The sequence below is a fragment of the Silurus aristotelis genome (assembly GCF_946808225.1).
Source record: "Silurus aristotelis genome assembly, chromosome: 13".
Lineage (NCBI taxonomy): Eukaryota > Metazoa > Chordata > Actinopteri > Siluriformes > Siluridae > Silurus > Silurus aristotelis.
Window position 1 is genome coordinate 19,690,970 of NC_139586.1, and position 26,071 is coordinate 19,717,040.

Consider the following 26,071-nt stretch of genomic DNA (forward strand, 5'->3'; position numbering starts at 1 on the left):
GACAAAACTATAGTCAAACACAGAGCTGACCAACAAGGTGCTACATGTGTGTATAACAGTGTCCAGTAAGTACTGTCTGTTACACATTCAGATCAGGTTTCAAAATATGTTTAATTCACAAACCCTTCAGGTAGGTGGCATGCCAGTGCTGCAGATGTCATTTCCAGCTGAACGCCATGATCCGGTCGGTCCAGAGCTTAGGTTACTGCTTGTAAAGAGTTTCCAATGTCCACCTTGTTCCTGCATAGGTTTCTGCCATGTCCTTTGCTTCCTGCTAAATCCTAAAGCATGCTGGTATATATCATTAATTTGTGTGTGTGCGTGTGTGCGCATCATGCCCTTCACTAGACTTGTGTCCCATTCTGGGTGTATTTCTGCTTTAACCACAGTCTCCAGATCAACAGTGACCTTGACCATTATAAAGGAGCTAATAAACATGGATGATGAATGAATGATTGTTCAGCAGATGCCTGTTCATTTTGTTTTCATTCAATTTATCCTACCACACACTGGGGTCCTGAGGTTTAAGTATTATCTCAAACTGTCATATTTCCTCGAAACATTCATTATACAGAGGCCGTGTGTGTGTGTGTGTGTGTGTGTGTGTGTGTGTGTGTGTGTGTGTGTGTGTGTGTGTGTGAATAATAATATGAAAGCTGTTTTTTTAAAGTTGGTTTTTAATCAAAAATTTAAGAATTTAATAACGTACAGCAAATAAATATGAAAGAGTAACACTCCAGTGGGTGTTTATAATAAATGCAACAGAAGACAGAGTAACAAAAGAGTGCAGGCTGTGAGGTTTGCAGCAAACCAAACTGAAGGAGCCTGGTTCCTGCCTGCAGAGACAAACACACTATGTTACAATGACAAGCAATGCCACAGACAGCTGTGCGACTGCAGTTGAAAGGTAATTTGGCAGGAGGATCAATACAAACATCAGCTAAGCAATCAACAGAGCACATCAGCCAAAGCATGTTAACTCTGAGTTATATGCAGCTTTACTACAGTGCTGCTTAATACTTAATTCTGATTGGCCAGAAAGTCTGATAAATGTGCCATCTGCATAGCAAATGCACTTGTTTTATGATTATTGCTTCTGTAGTAGTGGCACAATGAATAAAGAGCTGTTTATTAAGCATTTTTGGATGAAGTTCCCATTGTCAGCGCTTTGCAATATACAGGGGTACAGCTATAAATATAACTTTTATGCTACAGGAAAGTCTTTCAGACAGATATTTTTCTGCAACATGACAAGCTGTAGTTTTTATTTACTTCAAGAGAGAGAAAAAAAGAGAGGCTGGTGAGGGAACAACTGTTCATTATTGCGATATTATAAGAGATAACATCTTGCTTTGCAGATGTTTCACAAAATTAAAGGTAACTATAAATAGATGTGTGACTTTGTAATGAACAGCAATCTGTAAATAAAGACATTATACTTTTTGAAAATGGCTGTTGTATAACATGAGTAAAACTGTAAGCTGAATTTCATGATCATCTTCCATTCTAATCTGATCGGCAATCAAATCAGCAACTTAAATCAGCAACTAGGTTTGATTTATAAAAAATGCAGTTAATGCAATCATTTATAGAAATGATTTAGTAAAACTGACCTCTGTGTCCAAGCATTGCTTCCCCTTCATACAATGCCATGCTTAATGCTTGTTTCTGCTCATTGTCCAGCTTTTGCCACTGCTCATCTGTCACAGCCCACGCCTGTTCGGAATTCAGCCAGGACAGCTGACTTGCACTGAACACCACCTGTAAAAATCAGTTACTATGAAATTTGTTTACAGGCTGGCAATTAAAATGTCATACAATGTAACTCTGGCTCAGGGAACAAAATACAAAGTGTGTGAAATTCTTACAGCCATCTTTTTGGGGGGTATCAGGGATATTGCTAATGGAGTCAGTCCTTCTATTTGTTCCCTCACGAGGGATGACAACACCATGTCATCAAGTCCAGCTAAGGATAAAGAAGGGTCATCATTATAAAGTTGCCTTAAGCAAAAACAAGTGAATTCAGTCATTTACAGATTATGATGCAAGCTACCTGTTTTGACACCTAATAGTAATAATAATTTTTGACACCTAATAATCTTTGGCATAAGGGTAACTAAGAAGGAACTACTTATTGGTCAAATTTGCACCTGGACTATTGTCCTAATGATTTTGGCTAAACTTTGTTTGCTATTTTTAATAGCTGTAATTTTAAAGATAATTATTATAAAAATGACTCTTCACAGTTACACTTTAAATAAATATACAGTAATGCTTAATGTAACAGAGTAAAGCTGACTTTTAGCCAGTACTACTTTGTTTTATAGATCTCAGAGTTTTTTTTTTTTGGCTAGTATAACAATAACTCTTGGTCTAGCTGGATTGAAAAACACAAAATTAGGCTGATTCAGTTAGTTGATTTTGTGTAGGGAGTAAAAATATATTGGATTTTGAAAACTGTGACCTGAATGAAGGTGTTGACACAGATTAAAATAGATGAAAAAATGTATTTAAGTGCAGATATTTCAAACACAAGTTACAATACAGTTCGGTTATGTTACTGATCCAGGTGTTTAAAATTATTCTTTGAAAAAGGCTGGTTAAAAGCATTGATTGTAATCTTTATGTGTAATAAAAATGCCTGGACATAATGTGACATGCAGTAACGTGACATTCTAAAATTTTTTTCTTCCTTGAGAAACAAAAAGAATTGTATTGTAATGTGTCATTTATTTGACTCAGACATCTCCACCTGCCAGAGTCCCAATCTCAGTGAAAATCTCAGCATTCCAGCTGCTGACAGGCCCAAATGCCAGGGGGCTAGAAAGTCGAGTGGTCAGAGCTTCAGTTTGCTGTTCCAAGCATGGGAGGGACATCTCGCTCAGGAACATTGCTGCCATGCTGACGAACATCACATAAATTTGTGATCAAATTGCAAATGCACAGTATAATCGCTGTCAAAAATTTGGAAACTCCAAAACTTTTTAAAAATTCTTTCTCTAACCTCAGGTTAAATGGGTCTAGACGGGACATTTCTGAGGGAGTAAAGCCACATAGTAGATTGCCAAGAGAAACCAACTCAACCACTCCAAGGTCTTCAGGCTTCCCTTTGCGGTGTCGCAGGAATCCCTGTAGAGCCGCTCTCATCTGGAAAAAAATTTAATTGGCCGATTTAATGGATGCCTTGTAAAATAGTTGCACAATACCCTGCAAAGGATTGATGTCCTATTCAATGTGTATTAACGCCTAAGACCCTTGGATGGGTTAAGGATTTACCATCACCCAGACCATTATAAAGGACTCACTGAGGATAAATAGTGTATACAGATGCTGATTGAAAATATTGGATCTGCTCATATGGTATAGTGATTCATGTATTTTTCAAATAGCTACATTTGTCCAGTAAGATTAAGAATTAAATATTTGAAGAATTGCCACCTTTGATATATATAATACCGCTACAGACCAAGGGAATACATGGACAGTTTCGAAAAGCCGCATTTATTTTGTGTAGGAAAGTAATAGAATTGCTAGTAAATGCATCTCCTATTGTGCAGTTTAAATCTGCATTCTGTGGCCAAATTTATGTGAACACCTGACAATCACACCCATATTGTCTTTCTTCCCTAAACTGCTGCCACAAAGTTGGAAGCTTACAATTGTGTTTGTATGCTTTAATGTTAAGATTTCTCTTCACTAGATCTAAAGAGCCCAAAGCCCTTTTACACAAAGCAAGGTGCGATAAGAAGACATCTACTGTCCCGCACAGAGCCCTGACCTTAACCCCACTGAACACCTATGGGATAAACTGATATGCTGATGCAAACAAGACATCTTTACCTAATATCCTGGTGTGACCTCACTAATGCGCTTGTGGCTGAATGAGCACAAATCCTTAAAGCCTGCTCCAGATCCTAGACTGGAATTTTGATAGAAATCTGGGGATTGGGGAAGTCTGCCATGCAATGTTCCACAAGCAGATATGACTGTGATTTGTCGTGTTCACATATTTTTTTGGATCCTGGTTACCAGTTTAATAACAGATAAACATAAACTTAAAAAAATAAAGGGGTGCTGATAAATTCTGTTACTGTTTACAAAGGAGGGATGCTAAAAAGACTCAGATGTCTTTGTGTAGATTGTATAGATACAAATCTGTTCTCAACATATCACCATTTCTATTTTGGAGACAAGTTCAGGTACCTCATTCATTCACAAAAGAATGTAGAGCATAGATGAACTGTGTAAAAAATTACTTTTCTTTGGTTCCATGCTTTAATGCTTCCTAGATGAGCCACCACAGCTAAGTCAGACATGTTCACAGCCTGTAGTTCTCTCTCACTCATCTCTGTGATGATACAGCCCAGCTCCAGTACCTGTACTGGCCTGAGTGCCCTCACTGGCTTATACATCTGCAAAAAATACACACATCTGACCTTTAAGTCATCGATCCCCTCTGATCACAGTACATGTGCTTCATGTGGTTAATGGGTTAATGTGGTATCTGTTTGCTTCCGTTAATTGGTAGCAATATCAGTGTGTAAAAATATCTTTGTGTAAAAAATTTAATCTTTTTTTCCTGAATTGAAACATTTCACGCAATACCATTTCTTCATTTTGGATTCTTAGTAAACTAACCGGTCTGAGTTCTGTCCACAGTGCCCAGCGCTGCTCAGCATCAAGAGAACCATCCTGACCGAGGAACTCAACACACTCTTTCAATTCTCTTTTCTTCATTCGATTGAGCTGATACCAGCGCCATGCTGAGGGAAAAGTCCCTTTGATATCCGCACACATTGGGATTGGCTCTGACAAAAGTTAACAAACTTGTACTTAAGAAGGTATCAATCACATCTGATTAATTACTGTAGCTCATAATACATGCAGTACCTTGAGGTAATAAACATGGCTCACCTCTTCTGCTCCATCTCCGTCCTCTGATTATTCTGTGAATTAAGCTGTAAATCTTGTCTTTCAGTCCTTTGTTGTCAGCACACATTTTACCAAGCTTGGTGTTTTTCCAATGCCACTGACTTTGCAGGACTTGCTCAACAGTGTCTTTGCCTAGGTCATCCTAATAAAAACATGGCCTTCAACATAATGTCATAACCTAGCACAATGATAGATAGATGGACTAATAAAGGCCTACGTCTTGTTTATTATCCTTCTTACCAGTGGCAGAGAGCGTATCATTTGAGGTGACAGGGTGAACACTAGTCGGTCTACATGCTCAACTTCTCCTACTGTCCATGACTTTGGCTCTCTGTAAATCAGATCCAGATGAATCATCTATTCATTTTCTTAGTAGTTTCCACTTTTATTTAAATATGCTGCAATGTATTCAAATAATAACAATGGCAAGGAAATTAAATTATGAAGTTAGCCCAATTTTAAGAAGAAGAACTTTTTTCCAAGCTTTTGATACATTATATACATAATGATTTTTTTTAAGCTGAATTGGTTAAACAAGTTTGGACATAATTCTTTTTATTAAATGTTCTAAATGGGTTTAAGTAAATTACATAGACCATGTATTTTTTTTAAACTTCTTCAGTAGCATTTGCTACATAAAAACTTAAAAACACTAATTAGTCAGTTAAATTACTATAAACATTTTTCTTTTCAATATTATTTTGGACAGATAACGCAAAATGAGGTCTAACAATTTCATTAAGACAGAAAAAGAACTAGTTGTTGGGAAGATATCTTACCCCACAGGGCGTCTTGCTCTATTCTACCTATGCATGTTCCCAATTTTAACATGAAGAACATAAGGACCTACCCTAGCATATTTCTCTCTGTAAGAAGAGATGCCATTTCTCTGAAGGTATCTGAGGGCATGCAGTACTGTTTAAGGTCCTCAATTCGCAGCTTCAGAGCCTCTCTGTCCACCTGAGACAACGTGTCCCTGTCCAAGAAGAAGAGAAGAGGGCCTAGCAGGTCCATGGAGGCCCCTGATATTCTGTCCTCAGCAATCATCTGAGAGAAATGTTGGAAAAGAATTTCAGGAAAGATGGAAAAGATAAACAAGGGTAGAAAAATCTGGGTGGCCAGGACAATCCTGGTTTCAGTAGATTCAGTAGGCTTTAGACATACCAGTCATCAATGTTGTGACATCTAAAAACCATCGTACGCGTGATATCATTTACCGCTTGTTTATTGCCTCTACGTGAAACCAGCTATGAAATGGAGAGTAATAAACCGCCAATTGGGAAGAGAAAACTTTTTTGAGCAGTACTTTTCACGTTCTGTCTTTCTACTATATTTATTTACTTCATGTCAGGGTTTTGTATTAACATAAATTACTCATATTCATTATTAATAGGTCCAGTTATGCAGGGGTGCTCAGACAAAAGCAACCCTCATTTGAAGCTAGTAGCCTATATTTGTGGAAAGAATTTGGTGAAAATCCAGTACATATTTGAGTTTGCACACGATGTTTTTTTGTGTTACACTGTAAATAGCTGAATCTGACAGAAAGACCCCCCACCCCAACAACTGGGGACCCCCTTAAGACTTCACTGAATTCGAGCAGTATATATATATATATATATATATATATATATATATATATATATATATATATATATATATATATATATATAAAGGTAATGTTCTAATTTGTTTTACATTTCTGGATGTTACACAAATGAAGGGCTATGTGTTCTCCCTATTTAGCTTCACAGCATTAGTGATTTTAATGGTCCATTAACAAGTTCTAATGAAGGTCCAGTGGGGCAGTAATCATTGCATTTCGAGTTCAGGGGCGGAGCAATGAATGTAACAGTTGCTAGTTTGGACTGATATATAAACAAGCCACCAGGATTCATTTTATATCAAATATGTTGTGTCTATGAAATTCAGGACCATTTTTGGATTATGGTTTGAATAATGCTTGTGCATCAGAAGAGTTTGTGTACAGTGGTAAGTTGATTTCCCTGACTGTAAAAAATCAAGAAAAATAATACTCCCTTTTCCAGTGCCTGATGTCTTTGCACTAATTTCTAGATGTAATTGAACTGAACTTTGGTTCTGAACCTGACAGCCCTGTCTTACCATCTTAGCCATACTGTGTTGTCTCTTTCCTGCTGTATTGAACAAAGGTTCTTTGAACTAAACCGCAAGTCTGTATACTAGATGACAGTATGTTATGTTGTACATCTCATCTGATTATTACAGAGACACATTCACTACATATTAACCTATAGCATAATTTATGTGTGATACTCTCTCAACTTAATTTAGTTTGAGGCTATGTAATTGTTAAAGTTCTGGTTGCCCACTAAAATCAATAGTCATAAGCATATAAGGTTTATTTGTGAGTTACTTACAAAAAAACAAACAATTTTCCTCTATTCTTCCTCTTTCTAGTTTTCATCTATTGCAGATGGAACAGACAATAATTAAACTGCCAACAAATATAATCATTCAATATTTGGTTTAGATGAACAATAGCACTATCAACCTTTGGTGTCTTAATGCATAAAAAAGGCATATTGTCGGTGTCATTGGTTGTCTCTCTGGCAGGACCTATAGGGTTCAGATCATATTTTAAGCTATAGCATAAAAGCACAATACACCTATAAGAATCCACCACCCCAAAGTCTGATATTTTTTAAAGACTAATCTGTGAAAGAGGTTCATATACCGTAACTGCCTTAAAGAGTTAATCGAAAAACAATGTCTAAACTATTCAGTCCATGCAGAAGTTTCCAAAAACTATTTCTCTTACAAGCATTTCGACTGCTTTCTCGGCCAAGGTCATCTGCTTGTGTCGTGGAAGCTCCAGGAAATCAATAAAGTGTCTCTGCACGTGGTTTAGGACAGCTGACAGTGATGCGTTGGACAGACTTTCAATCATCCTCATGCTGTGAAACAACATCTGACTGTGAGGACATCGGAGGCTTGATGTAGAATTGAGAAAAAAAAAAAAATGGGATATATAATCTTACGGTAATCCTGCAGTAAATGATGGGTTGAGGCCACCCAGGTCCACATCAGGTCTTTTTCTTAGTTCTTCTACCACACATTTCCTCTGTTAAAACACAATTCATTGGTTTTGATTGACATCTTTTTGACAGCTGATTCTAAAATCTGCATGTTATCTCAGGCCTCGATTTGTATAATATAATTTGATTTACTCATGAATTAAATAAATTAGCTCAATTAAGCAGATTTGGCAGTTTAACATTTTGTTTCATTGTACGTACAATAAATGGCATTAGCATATTCATGTCATTTGTTATTTACTGGCTATCCAGATTGGCAACCTTCATTAGTGTCAGTTTAAATTAAATGCTATTTGCTTTGGAAGCTCAATAGACTTTGTGTTGAAAAAGCATTTGGGAAAAACAGAAAATGCCAGTGATTATGATTGGCTGAAAAGGGATTGAAATTTGTCTCACACATTCTCACCAGAGCTGGCCTCAATCCACCGGGCAACTCTGTAATAAACCGTAAAAGTTCAGGGAAGTCTGATTCATTGGCCCAAAGCTGTAGGCTCTTACAGGTCATGCCACTGGCAATGCGCCCTAAATGTCTGCAACAAGAAGAAACATACAGTACTCTGACAAGCCATGTTGTATTCCAGAAAATATTTAGTTTTGTTCAAATGGGACAAATAATTTAATTATGATTTTTGGCTAATTAAATTAAATGTACTTCATATGAGTCAAATTCCAAGCCCACGTGTGTGACACTCAATATACCAAGAGGCATGTGGCTGACTTATGTCACTTACAGTACTGATTCTCGGGTGATGTTTTCAGTCTGCTGAATCGTTCTGAAAAGCAACTGAGCCTGTTGAATGAAAAACTTGAGAAGTTGGATGACAACCAAAATTGAATGTGATACCCCTTTGGCCTGGGATAAAATCACTTTAATGCATTAATAATACATATTCTTTCATGCAAGCCATTCTAACACAGTGACCGCAATTTGCTTGATAGCAGGTGAGAGGCACTTTGTATTAATTTACTGAAAGGCTCATCTGTAGCATACCTGATGAGCTGCAGCAAATGAGTGTGTTATTAGCTGTGGACAGATCCACTCCGCAAGGACTAACACAGGTTGTGGCATTAATAGCACAATTATTTCTTATCATTGTTTACTCGTGATTTACAAGCAATAAATAGGATATTACCTGTTGAGGTGACCAGGACAGGTTTTTGTACAGAGTAATGTGCTGAAGGATCGTCTGTCTGTCAAGCTCAGTGGACAATTTTTTCAGGGAAATGAAGGGTAAAAGGCAGTGCAGGTAGAGTGTGTTATTGGTTGACAAATGCTCCAGAACCTTTAGACCAACAATACATATTAGTTAGCTCAAGGGGGAACCTGCTACTTATAATACTTAAAAAACAAAAAAAACAAATGGTGACTAAACAAGAATTAACAATTAACAAATTAACATTTGTTTGATAAGACGTGATTAGTATATACTATTACTATTAATCAGACTGTGCTGCTAGTTCCATATTGTCATGCATAATTTGGAAACACTGAAATAGAAAATGTAACATGCAAGCATATCGACTATCCCATACCAAACAGGATTTTTTTAGTGCAATGTGTTCTTAGCAGATTCTGACATCATTCTGAAATTTTCACACACAAATAAAATGCTGTAGTATTATAGGAAATTTAAGCAGACTTAGCATTAACATTAACAAATCCATTTAGACATTTAGAAGTTTAAATTGTCCAAATTACACTATGATTTTAGTGTAAATAGATCTGCTCATTTGGCAGCATTTAAAACCTAAGCATCTTGTTATTGATTATGATATAATACAGGGTTGTAATAAAAGGAATGTGGTGCAAAATGGATTTTTCTAAATTTAAATGTGATTTTGAATTGGAGAATCGAGCTGCCACGTGCTCAATAAGTGTTTAATTCATAAGGTCTTGGTTTCTCAGTGTAAGTATATATCTGTGCTGATGTTACCTGTTGTAGTGCACTATGCACCATTGCACGATGTGCAGGCTGAAGGTCACTCAGCAGAGAGCTCCAGCATTGGCAAGCTGCCATTCCCATCGAGTCAGGTACGATCAAGGTTTTCAAGAAAGCAGGAGCTAAACCCCGTAATAGTGGCTTCAACCTGCATAATGTGTTGGCACTGATCTTGAACAGGAAAGGGAAATTAATACAAGGCTTTTTGGCCCCTGACACTTTAGTTGTTATAATCATATAACACAACTTACATTTGTTTCATGGAATATCTTGCTTAAAATTTGGAATGCCTGCAATGGAAAGAGAAGACCTGGATTAACTTGGAACAAAATAAAATCTATTAGAGCCAAATTTAATGGAAATGGTGTGTTTACCTGTGCAGGTGGGAAAGTGGGTATATCTGGCTGAGAGAAGAGTTCCAATAAATAATTTGAGGATAATGATTGCAGGAACGATGCACCAAGTTGGGGTAATACACCATGAAGCATTTCCAATGCCACAGAAGAAAATGAGCTAGCATTAAGGGGTTTGAGTGCAAGAGCTAGCCAATGGGAAATCTGAAAACAAAGAAACTACATGCCAAATATGACTCTAAGATTCTGTAAATAGCAGTCATTGCTTTTTGACCCTCGGTTCCAAAAGCACTTAAACTAACACTTTACAAGTTTGCTTGTTTAAAAAAAAAAAAAACTTTTAACAAATTTGTAGGCTGATTTTTCTTAAGTTTGTAATTTAGCATACCAGTGTAGATTAATTTATTGATAGAGACTTAAAGCACTGTTGCACGTCTGCTAAATGCCACAAATGTAAATGTAAGTGTAAACCAGACCCCTTAACTAGATCACATTCACATCTTTTCCATCATTTGAGAAAATACTTTGTTCAATGGAAAGTTTTTCCTTTGCATTTAAGTCATAGACCACTCCCCTACAGACTTGTTCATAGATATTGTTGAATCGAAGGTAGAAGATGGTGAGCTGCTGGGTGTGAAAACTGCACTTGAAAAAGAGAGCCATATGAACATATAGGAAGTTAAATATAAAGGAGGTTGTAGCTAAAGACTAAATAAAAGATGTGACAGGAATTTACTTAAGCAAGAACAAATTTAGTTTTTCATCAATTTTTTCTGCTGAAAAATCTTCGAAATATAAATGTCATTATCTGTTCCTCATTGTAACCAAATACTCATTCACACAGCGAGTCAGTTTATAGTTGTAAGTCCCCCTTCATGTTTTTTTGAGAAGGTAACGGAAATAAGTGAGGAAAACCACAAAGAATATGTATACATTTGCACAGCAATTAAACTGTAACATGGTTCCTGTAGCTGTTGGGGAACGATACTTCCCATTGTTCCACCAAGCTGCCTACACAGTTTCAGTAAATGTTTAAAATAAATTCATTTAAAACCTGCATTCTAAACATATATGTATAGAAGCTCATGCTTACTCTGCCATTTCCACTGACATGGCCATCTGAAATACACTGTGCAAGCTGCTGCCACAGGGCAGGCGAGATAGGTGGTATAGACAGGAAACCATGTAGCTCCTCTGAATTCATGTAGCATATTAGAATGCCTAACCTGTCACAGAAACAAAACAGCTCATCCATCTGTTGTATGGCTCAGACTTTGAATTTTGCTGTTTAGAAAATGTAATTACCTCATTATTGTATCACTAGTAAGATTCTTCTTCTTGCTGAACAGAGTGCGAAACACATGTCTTCCTCTTATGGTATCCAGACTGCTATTAGCCAACAGATCGACCAGTGGGATGAGCTGTGAGATAGACCTGAAAACTTTAATTTTGTTCTTTTGAAACCTTTTGGAATTGAAATATACAGAATATTATTACAGTTGCTTACCTACCTGCTGGTATGTCAGCTGTTGGAAGTGGCTGACAGGAAGATGTGGAAGGAGAGGAAGAACAGAGGTGAGGAAATATGGTGGCCAGGAGGGAACATCTCCTACTGCATTGGACTGTAGGAGACGTTTTGCAAAAGCTTGTTTCTGAGGAGACTTGATCTCCGAGCTGTGGTCTCGAATAGCCGTCAACCTAAAAGAATGTTACACATAGCAAAGCAGAGATGGGAAGCAACGACGTACAAATACTTTGTTACTGTACTTAGTTAGATTTTTTTGGTATCAGTACTTCACTTTATTTTTTAGACCTTTCACTCATTAAACTTTTAATACAAATATCTGTATTTTCTACTTAAATTTTTTTTTAATCAGGCTCATTATGTTAGTTTTTATTTATTTGGTGACATGATACATTTTTTTCTTCTCATTGCACTCCATTTTCAGCCCATCAGCCTATTTTTTGTCATTCTGGGGCTTTTTCAATTTTAACACTGGTGTAACATTTTCTGACTCTCACGCACCACAGACGTAGGCTAGTTTACGAAGCTAACAACGAGCAAGGCAGAAGGCAATAAAAAGTCTGGGACTAACATAGATGAGACAGAGTTAGACAGCGATGTAAATATGGCTGAGAACAGAGATCACCTCTGATCACCGGATCATCACCGTTTTTTTCTCTGCTTGTGTTTTATGTGGTGGTTGTTTAGTCTGAATACATTCAATGAATAACAACATTAGACATTATTTTGTATTAATATATTAATATGATGTGAGATCCAGTTACCAGCATGACACTAAAACAGGTAGTAATTATGGCTACTTTTTACTTAAGTACATGTCAGAGCTCAAAAAAAGAAAGAAAAAGTGTAGTCAGTACTTTTACCAGAGTATTTTAAAAAATGAGTATTTGTACTTATATTTAAATAAAGGATGTGTGCATTTTGCCATCTCTGCTGAAGTATTTATGGTTTACTCACACACTATCATTGGCAATCAGTGAGGCAGGGAAATTCATTATGTCAGATACAGACATGTACGGGATGAACTGTGAGAGGTCGACAAATAGTTCTGGAGTAACACGTGGGAATTTCTGGATGAAGGCTGCAGTCATAGTCTCCATGGCCTCCTTTTCCTTGGGGGAGGCCTGTCAATGATGTCAAGAAAAGCAATGTTTACAAATAGAACAAACTGCATTTTCAGCACACTAGAACCCTTTCACTGGAACAAATGGAGATGAAAAATGCATTAGTTCTTTGGTTGACTGGTTACCTGTGTTGTCTCAACTTGGATTTGGTCCCAGCTCTGATGTACATGAGACAAAAATCTTTTTACTGCATCTTTTTCTGCAGACAACACAAGAGTGCGTATTCTTTCTCTTGGCATCTGGAGGTATTCCTAGACATGCAGCAAAAAAAAAAAAAAAAAAAAAAAGCCAGTATATCAAGTTTGAAGCTGGTTGCAGTTCATTACAAAAGCTTATGATTGCTTCAAAACATTTATTCATAATGTGTACAATTAGTTCATAAAATAACTATTAGAAATATCATGACATTCTTATCTCATATCATTTCAAAAAATTTTTGTATAAACATTTAAGCTCTACCTGTATTAAAAATCTCAGTGCAGAGAAGTTGTCCTCTTTTTGAATGAGATCCCACAAGACAGGCTAAAAGACAACATAACAACCACCTGATTCTTTATGTAAGGTCAACTTAATGTAGTATTGGCAATATTAATCATAGTATAAATTAATAATATTATAGAACTTACACTGAAACAACTAAGAAGTTCTTCCTTAAGAGAAAAATTCTGTTCTCGTCTGAGAAAGACACCAACTGTTTGGAGCACACTAACAGATGCATTTGGCCTAAGGGTTGCCCAGAAAGAGGAATTGTCCAGAAGTTTAGATAGAAGAATAGCTTGGCCAAGGCCCTGGCGTACCTCCTGTTCCCCTTCATCAAGGCCTGCTGAGAGCCCTACAACAAAATCTAACAATTGAAGCACATAGCTTACAGTGGCCAGCCAACCCACACGCTTATCAGCAACTCCCTCACAATGGTTTAGCTTATACACAGCTTCCTGTAGGATAGGAATAGGATTTAAACAGAGCTGATGTGTGTCAAAGTCATAGGGGGCAGGCAGCATGTCAAAAAGCTGCTGGAGGACACACTGGGTCTCCTGCTTCGGTTCTGATTTGGGGTTACAGTAGTCATAGAATATGGGCTGTTTAGGAACCAGCATAGCATATAGACTCAAGTTCTTGCAAATGTAATCCCTCAGACCTGCTGTGTCTCCACATAGTTCAAGTAGCTCAGAGTGGGTGAAATGCTCTGCAGTCCAATTTAAAAAGTTACACAGAACATTTTTGGAGTCATGGTGTGAATCTTTGTTCAGGATTTTTAAGCAATATTCTGCAGCCCAGCCAGTGTGAACTAACGGATATGATGCATTGCCACATAAGGCTAATATCAGAGCAGAGTTGTTGGGCAGAAAACACCTCCTGAAATCTTGTGCACTTAGAGATCTAGCACTGAGCAGTTCTAAGCAATCATTAGTTGCAATACTTGCAGAACTTAAAGCAATTTCACTGGAGAGTTGAAGGCAAAGGTCATCAATACTTGACTGGTTGAGGTAATGGTAGTCCTTGGTAACAGCTGCCTAATAAAATCACACAAAACAGCATAGTGTTTAACCAGCATAGTGTTTAACCAAATCAACCAATATATATATATATATATATATATATATATATATATATATATATATATATATATATATATATATATATATATATATATATATATATATATATATATAAAATTTTATTTTTAGTTTTTTGTTTTTACAGATATCTTTTAAACATTTATCACTATTACCTGATGGGCTCGGTGCAGCCAAAAGGAAGAGTTGGCACATACTGTATTATTAAAATCCTGTGCAAAGAATTCACTACACACATGTACCCAGAGGAAATCTTCCTCTGCAGCACTAAGGTACCATGCTGCATTAGAACAGCTGACATGCAGGTCAGGCACTACATGACCAGCCTCCGGGTCCAATGTTGCATCACCTCCATCGAAAAGATTACAGTAGAGAAACACAGTAAAGTTTGAAACACCAGTGAGACCTGGAATGGAGGAATTGCATGCTGCTTCCAGTATTTCTGCTGAGGCTGACATCTCTGATTCTGTTTGATTATGGAATAATGGCTGGAGGAGTCTGGATCTTTTTGTAGATCGCTGTTGTTTTGAGTAGTGCTTTTCTGTTTCTGAAGATGAACAGGACATCAAAGATGGCCGAGTTGGTAAACCGTGTGAAGTGAAACCCATGGCTTGAGCATTCCATGTTAGATTGTGTTTAATACCCCTATGTGATGAAGTATTACAATAGTGTTAGAAATGTGTTAAAAGCATGCTTAATTAAAAAAATTTTTTAAGAAACTTACCACAATATCAACTGTCTCAGGTCACCTTTGCAAAATAGTGAAAAGTAAAACCATTAATAGGATTGTTGTCTTTAATAAAACTTTACATTTGTGAATTGATGAAATGAAGACAGACTACCATATAACTAGGCTCAATGGAATTAAATAGCTGGGCACATAATGCCAAGGGTATATGGTTACAAATCAACAAAAGGGTGGATAGATTATCTGGACCATAGGATTTAGAGTATCATGTCTCTTTGATGATTAACATGACCAATGTGATTTCAGGAATCCAGACACACGGTGCAATAAAATTTGTGCAATAAAAGCTATCATGGAGAAAAATATTTTGAATAATTTTAATGAAATACTAGTTTAAACTTACCTACAGAACATCTTCCCATTTGAGTGGACTTTGTCTCTCCAGCCATGCTACCTAGATCATCCAGTAGTGCCATGGTCACACGCGACACTTTACGCCTCAGATTACTGTACACGGTGCTACCCACTCTGTGCAGGAATCCACGCCGGAGGCCATCAAGACCCTGGACTAGGGCAGGGTTAGGCTCAGTTAATTGTACTGCTCTTTCCCCAGTGTTTGACTTTGATAGTGCCTGAAGAAGTAGAGCTTGCATAGAGCTAAGGCTCCCTGTTTCTTGAGAATTATTGTTCTCCTCGTGTAAAACCTCAGGAGGAATGCTAAATGGTTTAAAACGACCTGCCAAGAAGGTACCATCCCTGTGGTCACTGACTACACCTGCTGGGTGCAGGTCCACCACAGGTTTCCAGTTTTTTGTCTCCAGGAATGTAAGGAGTTGCTGCAGCCAACTAAGGTTAAAAGCACAATCACTTTGCGATTTCAGGATGCAAATAAATCCCTGCAGACCTGCATTTGCCTGGCTATAGGTCCCACTGACAAGAGCTTGTAAAGCAGTGTCAAGCAAAGCACTGATAGTCTTCCAATTTTGGGACACAAATGTGAGAAGAGGTTTTTGTGGCTGCTGTTCTATGAGAGTAAGGATGCTCTGCACCAGTCCAAATAGTCCATCCCAATGTGGACTGCCTCTTAGAGAGAGGAAGAGGTCTTGTAGCCTGAAGCTTGGTCTAGGAGGAACCCTCCCGGCCCATTCTCCTAGTGGGGTTTTTTCTTCAGACTGGAGAAAAGAATGCAACAAGTTTTTCCAAAAATGATCATCACTAAAAGGTAGATCATCATCAAGTTCAGCACTCATTTCCTGAAGATACATTGAGATGTTATACAGAAATCCTGACAGCCTGTTCCGGTCAAGTGGCTTGTTAAGAGATGGTAAGCCAATAGCTTTCTTGGGCAGGAGTCCTAGAGACTTGAGACCTCCAACTATCTTCCTCAGGACTGTATGGATTTGTTCATTCTGTTTTCTCTCTGGAGATGATTGTTCTCTGCGGGGGTACCAGCCTTCACCTTTTTGCCATATCGCAACCAACTCTTTCAGAATTGCTTCTCTCTGGTCCTCCCTTTTATTTCCTACAACACAATATTTGTATGTAAACCACGCTAAACGTTGATTAAAGAGCACACACTATGGTAGAATAAAGACAACATACATTTTCTCACCTTCAGAAATAGAGGACACTTCACGCAATAAGACAATTAACCAGATTACAATCCCAAACTTCCCCATTCTGAGCTCCATTCACAAGTTTTAAGGAGAATGGTTGAAAACAACTGATGCTTCTTTGAGAAAGCACCTGTTTGTTATACAGTTTCGTTAGCTGGAGGCTTTCAAGGAGTACAATGTCACACTGTAGAATGGGTATAAAATGTTAATGACTGCCCACAGCCACTTGATTACACTTTCACTGAAGGAAAACAGACTGCCATTACATTGCATACATTCTTCACTCTTTTGTACATTCAAATGTTCACCAGACGTTCACTGAATGCATCAAATGATTTTAGATTTATATAACATCAAAAATGTCATCAATAATTAGCTAAAATTCATACACAAAACAACTGTTGATGTTAATAAACAAAATCTTGCCACTTTCTTTTCATTCGTAAGTATCAGCAGTTTAAGCATTCAAAGTTTTGGACATACTTACATGAGGACATAATCCGTTCCCTCCATTTGGGTTCAGGGGGGAAAATACACATTAGACTTATAAGTGTGAAATTTATGTTTGAAAAATATTCCTTAAATACAATATTGTTTTGTTTCTGTCAGTCTGCCTCTGTCTCTTGCTCTACCTCTTCTCTGTCCTGCAAGACAGTGTCACTTTTTCTATCTCTTCTTCCTTCAGCTCAATTGGTCCTTCAGCTAGAGCGTCAGGTTTCAACAGCATCAATTGAGTATATGCCAGCTGGCAGGCTTACCAAGTAAAATCATATGGCCTCAGAACAACATTGTGCTTGTTAGAATGTACATTTTATGGAACTTCTAAACACAGCAAAATGTAAGTATGAATACTATGAAACTGAACGTCAGTGAGTATCACTCTAACCATTATTTTGAAGTTTACACCCTTATAGCCTCCAAAGAAAGTGTCCAGTCAAAAACTATTAGATATTCACAGATATTTATTGTTGCTATTTAATAAAAATAGATGTAAAGTATTTGTAATGTCTACATTTTGCTCAGATTATGTAGGCATGAAAACCTTTTCTTCTTGCCTGTCCAAAATCTAATTGTTAGTAAACACTTTACATATCCAAGAGCAATAATAAAGCACAGGATCTGAATTTGATTGTTATGATTACGTTAAAATGTTATTTTGTCAGACATCTCCTACTATCCCATTACAGGATATAACTTTGGACAATGTCCTTGAGCATAGTGCTTTCCGTACATGAGTGCCAGAAGGTCTCCTGCAGCTGTCATAAAACAAAAACTCTCCAGGAGCACACAATCAGGCCCTTCACTAACGTACATAATCATCTCTCTCCTGTCTGAGTTCTGTCTGCAACAGTGGAAACCTGAGCCGAAGCAGTGAAAGGACCAGAGCAGACTCCCCACAAAGCCTTTTAATTCTGTCTGTCTCACCCACCCCAGTGGAACAATAACTTCCTCTTGTATTATTGATTCCTCTGGGAGCGGCGCTCACTCAGCGGTGTGGGGCTCAGCTGGCAGCAAGAATATTAAATTAGAAACTTTACTCTTCCTTCCATTTCCCTAAGTTCTAGAACCTTGCACTTATAATAAGGACAAACCTAAGCACTAAAGACTTGGAGTGTGAAAAATATATAGTCTGTACATACATATATGTATATATATATATATATATATATATATATATATATATATATATATATATATATATATATATATATATATATATATAAATCTCTTTAAATAGAAATCTTTTTAATAGGACCTACATGACAAAGTGAAGTAGACCAAAAGATCTGCAAAAGCTAGACATCATGCAGAGATCCAAAGAAATTCAGAAACAAATGCAGGAGTCTGCAGCAGGACAATGATCCAAAGCACACCAGCAAGTCCACCTCTGAATGGCTGAAGAAAAACAAAATTAAGACTTTGGAGTGGCCTAGTCAAAGTCCTGACCTGAATCCTGTTGAGATGCTGTGGCATGACCTTAAAAAAGCGGTTCTTGCTCGAAAACCCTCCAATGTGGCTGAATTACAACAATTCTGCATAGATGTGTCTACCAAAATTCCTTCACAGCGCTGTTACAGACTTCTTGCAAGTTATTGCAAACGTTTGGTTGCAGTTGTTGCTGCTAAGGGTGGCCCAACCAGTTATTAGGTTTAGAGGGGCAAACACTTTTTCACACAGGGCCATGTATTTTTGGATTTTGTAATCTCTCAGTAATAAAAAAAACTGCATGTTGTGTTCATGTTATCCTTTACTTCTTCTTCTTCTTTCGGCTTCTTCCATTAGGGGTCGCCACAGCGGATCATCCGTCTCCATACCACCCTGTCCTCTATATCTGCCTCTTTCACACCAACTACCTGCATGTCTTCCCTCCCTAAATCCATAAACCTCCTCCTTGGCCTTCCTCTTTTCCTCGTGGCTCCATCCTCAGCATTCTTCTACCAATATAACTCATGTCCCTCCTCTGCACATGTCCAAACCATCTCAATCTCGCCTCCCTCACCTTGTCACCAAAACGTCCTACATGGGCCGTCCCTCTAATAAACTCTAATAAACTCTAATAAATTTCTAATATTTAAAATTAGTTTGATGATCTGAAACATTAAAGTGTGACAAACATAAAAAAAAAGGAAGAAATCTTTTTCACAAAACTGTGTGTGTGTATATATATATATATATATATATATATATATATATATATATATATATATATATATATATATATATATATATATATATATGCCTTCAGTGGTATCCTACCTCAATTATTTCACATCCTGCCACTGATATGGAGTAATAGAGAATGCTTCTAGATGTTCATTGGACATCTACATTTTGAGTGCAAAATCTTTTTTTAAATATGCTTTGGATAGCTAACAGTTCTAGTTTCCTACCCTACTTCCCCTTTTTTCGGGTACATCATAGGTCAACTTTGCCACTGACTGCATTAAAACCCCTTTATTCTGTCTTTTTTAGGAAAAGGAAGACTGTAGGGCAGGGACTGATCAAATAATAATTTGGTGGTAGAACAATGCCAGTCTAACCAAACAAAAAGCAAAACCGCCACTTTGAGGACGAGGACAACACAAACTCAAAGTGAAAAAAAGATCTCTTGCAAGTAATTCTAGTAATATTTGTTAAATTGTTCTTCAAGGTGAACTAACAAGGTTGGAGTATCTGAAAAAGGGGGCAGTTATTTTTTCCATACCAGTATTTAATACACGCCGAAATGCCAATCATATGATCTTGCCACAGTGATGACCTCTTATGTGGCTGTTTTACAAATCTACATTCAGACTTCTAAATAAATGTTGGCCAAGAAATTATGACTTGGGGGAAACACGCCTGATTGTGATCACAAGACAAGTCATGTGCTTTTTTGTCACAGACCCGGTGCGTGAATCCCGAACTCCCCCTGCTGGACATACAAGAAACTGCACATGTAAAAACTAGTAATGAGTCGTGCGCATGTACTGAGGATAGATCCAAATTTGTATTCATTTAGGCAGCGATTGAAAATGACTACCTACGAGTTTGAGATGACCATATCATCTCGAAAAGCGTAAATAATTTTTACACATACCTTAAAAAAAATCAATATCGTGATTTTTATACTAATCCTACTCTTTATTACGCAGGTTGCCATAGCACCGCAGAAAACGGAAGACGGAAAGGAAGAGAGCCCAGTGTGTCACGTGACAGGCGGAGTTAGGGAGAATGCGTCACACTCCATGGACTTGGTTCTGATTAAAAAGGCGGCATGAGAGCTGATAGAGTGTTTTTTAAAGGGTTTTAATGCAGATATACAGCCTTTGGTGATATTTAAAACATGGATCGGTGTTAGACGACTGGCTAAATGCTTGAGCAGTAGTTTTTTAAGAGGTATATTTTGGGGGGAGTTCAGTTTGTATGTTTTTGTTTACATCTAGCTGGCAGTGAAACTTGTCCAAATGGAGTATTTATTAATAGTTAAAATATCGGCCCTGGTGGGCTTGTTAGTGCTGACTTTGTTTTTTGGGGTTGTTCCTGCTCGGATGAAGTTCTTCCGAGAAACCAGTGGAACAGGTAAGTTCTCGATTTCATTATTTGTATTGGAATGAACTTGTTTGTAAGTCAAACTGAATAAGGAAACTATATCAAGAGTCATTTATGATAAGATCATTCTCTCTAATTTAAATTAAAATAGTTTTCAACAGTGAATAGATGATATTTAGTATAACAGTATTTAGGAAACTCCACAGCGAATGCATCAATAAAGGGGAAATTGCATTATGACGCCTAAATCAGTGCCCTTTGTGCATGAATGTTCTGTTTATCTTGCAGACCTGCTTATGTGATATATGTGCTGTAAAGGGATCTGGTTCACTCACTACACAAAAGGCACATGATCATACAAGGCTGATGAGTTTATTTCTCTGTGTCTGCAAGAAACCTCGCCTTTCTCATTTTTTTTGCAGATGTGAAAGGACATATGGTCATAATGAATTTGCCTTAAACCCTTGACCGAGGTTCCTAAACCTTGAATTCATGGTTGGCTGGTAGAAACAGACTAAGAAGTCAAATTCTTGTTTGTTTCTCACAGATTAAAACAAGCAAACTAACAAGAAATCTATATAAGGTTTCATTTTAAAATGTTGACATTAGATTATTTGTCTGGTAGAAACAGACTAAGAGGTTAAAGACTTCTCTTTTCTACAGATTAAAAATCGATATAAGGTTTCATTTTTTATTTCAACGTGGGAATATTTCAACATCAGATTATTCTTAATACCAAATGGCTTTCGGGTGGATTAGCTGAATTTGTGGAATGGAGCACAGTAACACATTTAATAATCGTAACCAAAAATACACCAAAGTGTAAAAAGAAGTGAACAGATTATTTCTGTCCTGTAGCTTTTTTTTTTTCTTTCATGTAGTCAGTCATTGACAGTGGTGTCAGATGATTGCACTTAGGAAAACACCTACCAGATCTGTATTGATCCTGCTTCAGTGACACAGGCAAAGCACATTAACAGTAATTGAGAAAATATACATTAGATATTAGAATATTAGATTATATCATCATTTATCCCCTCATAAAAGATTGAAAAAATTAGAAACTACTTGAAAGTGGACTAAATTCACAATGTCCAATCATGTTACACTTCATTATTATTATGCCATGAATAAGATCCAGTGTATTCTATTATGCATTGCTCGTAATTGTTATAGTTCCTCGTGCAATTAATGGATTTTCGATTTTAGACTTTCCTCTAAAATCAGTGCTTGCATCATTTGCTCACAAAGTGCTTGTTTTGCACTTCAACAGAGCCAAAGACACACAGCTCAATTTGCACTAAATGAGTGTCAGCAACATTCCAAATCAATATCAGTCACTAATGTTGTATTGCAACTCTTTTGCAGAAATCCACAGGGCAGTACTGAGTTTAATCAGCTGCTTTGCCGGCGGAGTGTTCCTTGCTGCCTGTCTTTTGGACATTATCCCAGATTATCTGTCTGATATAAATAAGCAACTACAAGATTTAGATGTGAGTTTGCTTGGGTTCAGAATAACTTGTTCTAAATCCCAGCCGTGCTGAAAAACACCTTTTCCTGATAAAATGGGAGAGTTCTGTATTTTGGTTTTGCATTACAATCTTTCACAATAAATAAACATATAAGATGTACTTATACTTCAGTTTAATTCTAAACTCCTGATGGAAAGAATAGGTGTGATATATGAATTCAATATTAAGTTATTATTAAACTGACCAAATATTGCTTTGTTCATAGATGGGAAAGTAAAACATCTTATATATCAAATATTTAATCATGATTATAATATTAAATATAAAAACCCAAATTAATTCTTTTAATCTCACCAGATTAACTTTCCTGTGGCTGAGTTCATCATGGCATGTGGCTTCTTCATTGTTCTCATCCTCGAGAGGCTGGTCCTCAGCTGTAAAGAACGAGGGAGTGAAGAAACATCTCCACTGCTCCCGTCTGCAGGTCACAGCCACTCTCACACACGCCACTCTGTAAATGACATTGAGAGTAGCAGCCACCATGTCCACGTAGACCTGCAGGCGCATTCATCCTTCCGCTCGTTCATGCTCTTTCTGTCTCTCTCACTGCACTCTGTGTTCGAGGGCTTGGCAATCGGCTTGCAAACAACTGACACAAAGGTAAAGATTTCAAAGAATGTCTAATATTAATAATGATGAACATATAATAAAGAAATGGTATAAAGTTGTGTGTTTTCCCCCCACTGTTTTAGTCTGCTTGTATTCTATCATGATCATAATAGTTTTGTACAGGCATTAGGATATGGTTTTAATTAAGATTCTGCACTAGAGCATTATGGTAAAACCCTGGTCTTTGGTTTTGGAGTCAGAGGGAATTCAAGAGAACAAGTCAATTCCGGGACAGATGGGTCTAATGAAACTTACTTTAGTTCACTTGTGAAGTACTAGTTATATACTGTATGTGATTGATTATTAGGTTACATATACCGTATTTTTCGGACTATAAGCCGCTACCTTTTTCCCACGTTTTAAACCCCGCGGCTTAAACAACAAAGCGGCTAATTTATGGATTTTTCCTGGGTTTTTCCCGGTTTCACAAACTTCAAGCCAAAAAACTGAGCGACATAACATTAGACCAATGAAATTTCCGAACGGAAACGAAAAAAACGCACCTCACCTTTGTTCTGAGCTGCACGGCATCGGGAGAAAAAACTTCCACCGATGGTGATTTTTAAACGCACGACGATGCCAAAAGATAAACGAGAGAGAGAAACTGTTGTGAAAGGAAGAAGGAAGATGGTGAACAATGACTTTCTCCGTAGGCTACTGTTTAGATACAAGCCGTTATAGCACGTTGAGTCTGGGTCATGGGATAGCTCGCTAACTCCAGTTGCAAAAGAAATCATATAAGCACAGACAGGTTTCCAAAACTCCTGCTTTTTTATTTTTCTTGGCAACAGCGTTACGGGTTAGTCAAAGAAACTTAGAAATGAGCATCAGAAAATAATAAGGACATATTCCTCGGCCTTGCACACATGCACTAATACCGGAAAAATGCGGCGGCGGCCTGTTCCCAAAATGCCGCTCTGCTCTTAAAAGAGCCACAACATATTTGACCTGTTACACCGTGTAACAGGCACTGTCTTTTATTAAAGCCTGTGTAAAGTTCATTAGTTTCAGTGTAGGCGGCTTATAGACAGGTGCGGCTTATTTATGTTTAAAATAAAAATCTTTGTCAAAATCAGTGGGTGGGGCTTATATATGGGTGTGCCTAATAGTCCGGAAATTACTGTACATAACCCCCTATATACGTGGGTTTTATTGGCTGCTTTTATGATTATATTAATCGAAACAGCAAATCTATCTGTCTTGCTGTGGAATCCTGAAATTTCTAGAACCTAGATTCCATCAAACTGACATTGCAAGGAGGCATTTGCAAAAAGCGATTGGTTGGTGTTTGACTCAATATACAGCAGTTTTATTTTTACTATTCATCACCATAAAACTAGTTTTTAGATCTTTAGATTTTTTTCCCACTTTCGAGTTGTCAAACTGGCACAGCTAACAAAGTAGGAACTTGCATAAACATTGACGTATGCTGGCTTGATATCCATTTCTGCTTCAACAGCATATTACCATAGTTACAACTCATTTTTAACTCTTGTCTGGCAGAAATTCAGGAACTTGTTAAATGTGAAAGCGTCTCACTTTTGCAACTTGATCTTGTGCTTTATGTCCGTTTTTATGCTTCTTTTCATTCACTGTAGCTGTACCACTCATGTCAAGTTACGAAAAAGTGCTGAAAAAGAAACGTTTCTCTTTCTTATTTGAATCCTGTCAAGGTTTTGGAAATCTGCATTGCCATCTTGGTCCACAAGAGCATCATTGTCTTCAGCCTCTCGGTAAAGCTGATCCAGAGTGCCGTGGGGCCCATTTGGCTCATCATCTACATCCTTGTGTTTTCCATCATGTCTCCAATGGGAATTGCTATCGGCATCGGGGTGAGTGAAGCTCAGCTACAGATGGGGGCATTAGTCCAAGCTGTGCTGGAGGGCTTGGCAGCAGGAACATTCATTTACATTACATTTCTGGAGATTCTCCCTCATGAACTCAACTCCCCAGAGCGACAGCTCCTCAAAGTGCTCTTCATCTTACTTGGCTTCTCTCTCATGGCCTCTTTGTGTTTCATAGACTAAGAAACTTATTTTTTTATTTCAGATTTATATTTATATTTCAACTGAGCAACAAATTTGATTTATTTTTTATTTTCATTATTTGCACCACTGATTTTTCAAAGGATTTTTTATAAATTACAATCATCAAATGCCATACAAAGGTGCAGAGTGCAACACAGTCAAAAAGGACCAATTTAGTTATTTGTTTAACATGCAATTTGAATGTTAAATCTAATGTATGATTTTCGTAAACTGTTCCATTTTCACTTCATTGTTTTATTTCAATAGGAGGTTTTAAATACCTAAAGAGATTTAAGATGATTTTTTTTATTACTTTTAAGCATCATTTCTTTTAATTAGTAATCAGACCTTATTTGGCTGATTACTAACCAGTAATTGCAGTATTCATGCACAGTGTTGTGATTGTAAAAGAAAAGTTAATATATTATCTATGTTTCAATGTTTAAAAAGCAGTCCTGACATATAATATTCCTGACATGAAAATGTGTCCCATTTGGACAAAAAAAAAGACTGTCTTATGAGGTACATACATTTTGGACAAAAATGTATGGAATTGAAAAAAAGACTGTGGAGAGTCCAATTAATTATTTTGCTAATATGGTCAAAAGTTGTGTGATGATTTGTGATATGTAAAACAGACATTTTTAATAGAAGAGGAATCAACGTTGGGCAGGTGTCACGTGGCCCGAAATGCAGAAGATTGCTTTTAATAACAGCATGGTGTGTGTGTGTGTGTGTGTGTGTGTGTGTGTGTGTGTGTGTGTGTGTGTGTGTGTGTGTGTGTGTGTGTGTGTGTGTGTGTGTGTGTGTGTGTGTGTGTGTGTGTGTGTGTGTGTGTGTCCGTCCTTTTACACCACATCAATCTGACAAGCACCTAATATTAAAATAATTTTTATTCTAATGTAAAACATCCCTGAAACTTATCTTTAGTTCTCATTTACTTATTCTTTATTTTTATTTGGGTTTTTTGTCTCATCTTATCCCTTGTCCCTAAACACTTTCCTCTTTTGGAAAATGTAAATTAAATGTAAAGAAATGT

At 37.2% G+C, this 26,071-nt stretch overlaps 2 protein-coding genes across 4 annotated transcripts; one reads left to right on the plus strand and one right to left on the minus strand.

Annotated features, from left to right (window-relative positions):
• Positions 1-675: 675 nt before the first annotated feature.
• Positions 676-18,472, minus strand: LOC310735816 (stereocilin). 2 transcript variants are annotated; one of them, XM_083558988.1, is made up of 30 exons: positions 17,320-18,472; positions 16,829-17,016; positions 15,620-16,738; positions 15,253-15,277; positions 14,684-15,173; positions 13,578-14,465; positions 13,411-13,473; positions 13,077-13,202; positions 12,785-12,951; positions 11,814-12,000; positions 11,608-11,723; positions 11,396-11,528; positions 10,324-10,506; positions 10,201-10,239; positions 9,944-10,120; positions 9,143-9,292; positions 8,741-8,799; positions 8,416-8,539; positions 7,953-8,035; positions 7,733-7,868; positions 5,783-5,979; positions 5,173-5,263; positions 4,915-5,074; positions 4,639-4,808; positions 4,257-4,412; positions 3,005-3,147; positions 2,753-2,901; positions 1,869-1,966; positions 1,614-1,761; positions 676-836 (listed from the first exon to the last, which is right to left on the minus strand). In XM_083558988.1, exons 2-30 carry the CDS (start codon positions 16,905-16,907, stop codon positions 748-750), a joined length of 5,745 nt encoding a protein of 1,914 aa, XP_083415114.1. In that variant the 5' UTR covers positions 16,908-17,016; positions 17,320-18,472; the 3' UTR covers positions 676-747. The 2 variants fall into 2 exon arrangements, with proteins under 2 accessions (XP_083415114.1, XP_083415113.1); XM_083558987.1 differs by having other exon boundaries at positions 16,829-18,472.
• Positions 18,473-20,544: 2,072 nt separating this feature from the next.
• On the plus strand, positions 20,545-25,730 carry slc39a1 (solute carrier family 39 member 1). Of its 2 annotated transcripts, XR_014536427.1 has the most exons (5): positions 20,547-20,894; positions 22,233-22,357; positions 22,694-22,996; positions 24,679-25,265; positions 25,303-25,728. XR_014536427.1 is itself a non-coding variant. In XM_083559402.1 (4 exons), exons 1-4 carry the CDS (start codon positions 20,780-20,782, stop codon positions 25,030-25,032), a joined length of 897 nt encoding a protein of 298 aa, XP_083415528.1. In that variant the 5' UTR covers positions 20,545-20,779; the 3' UTR covers positions 25,033-25,730. The 2 variants fall into 2 exon arrangements, 1 of the variants encoding a protein (XP_083415528.1); XM_083559402.1 differs by having other exon boundaries at positions 20,545-20,894; positions 24,679-25,730.
• Positions 25,731-26,071: the final 341 nt, after the last annotated feature.

Bases quoted from the DNA above. Each gene is read 5' to 3' on its own strand.
- slc39a1 (XM_083559402.1), top strand. From the start codon at position 20,780: ATGGAGTATTTATTAATAGTTAAAATATCGGCCCTGGTGGGCTTGTTA. The intron at 20,895-22,232 runs GTAAGTTCTCGA...ACTCTTTTGCAG, and splicing joins CCGAGAAACCAGTGGAACAG to AAATCCACAGGGCAGTACTG. The intron at 22,358-22,693 runs GTGAGTTTGCTT...TAATCTCACCAG, and splicing joins AGCAACTACAAGATTTAGAT to ATTAACTTTCCTGTGGCTGA.
- LOC310735816 (XM_083558988.1), bottom strand. From the start codon at position 16,907: ATGGAGCTCAGAATGGGGAAGTTTGGGATTGTAATCTGGTTAATTGTC. The intron at 10,507-11,395 runs GTAAGCATGAGC...CTTTGTTTTCAG, and splicing joins ATGTCAGTGGAAATGGCAGA to ATTTCCCATTGGCTAGCTCT. The intron at 1,967-2,752 runs GTGGAGATGTCT...CTTTATCCTTAG, and splicing joins TGAGATTGGGACTCTGGCAG to CTGGACTTGATGACATGGTG.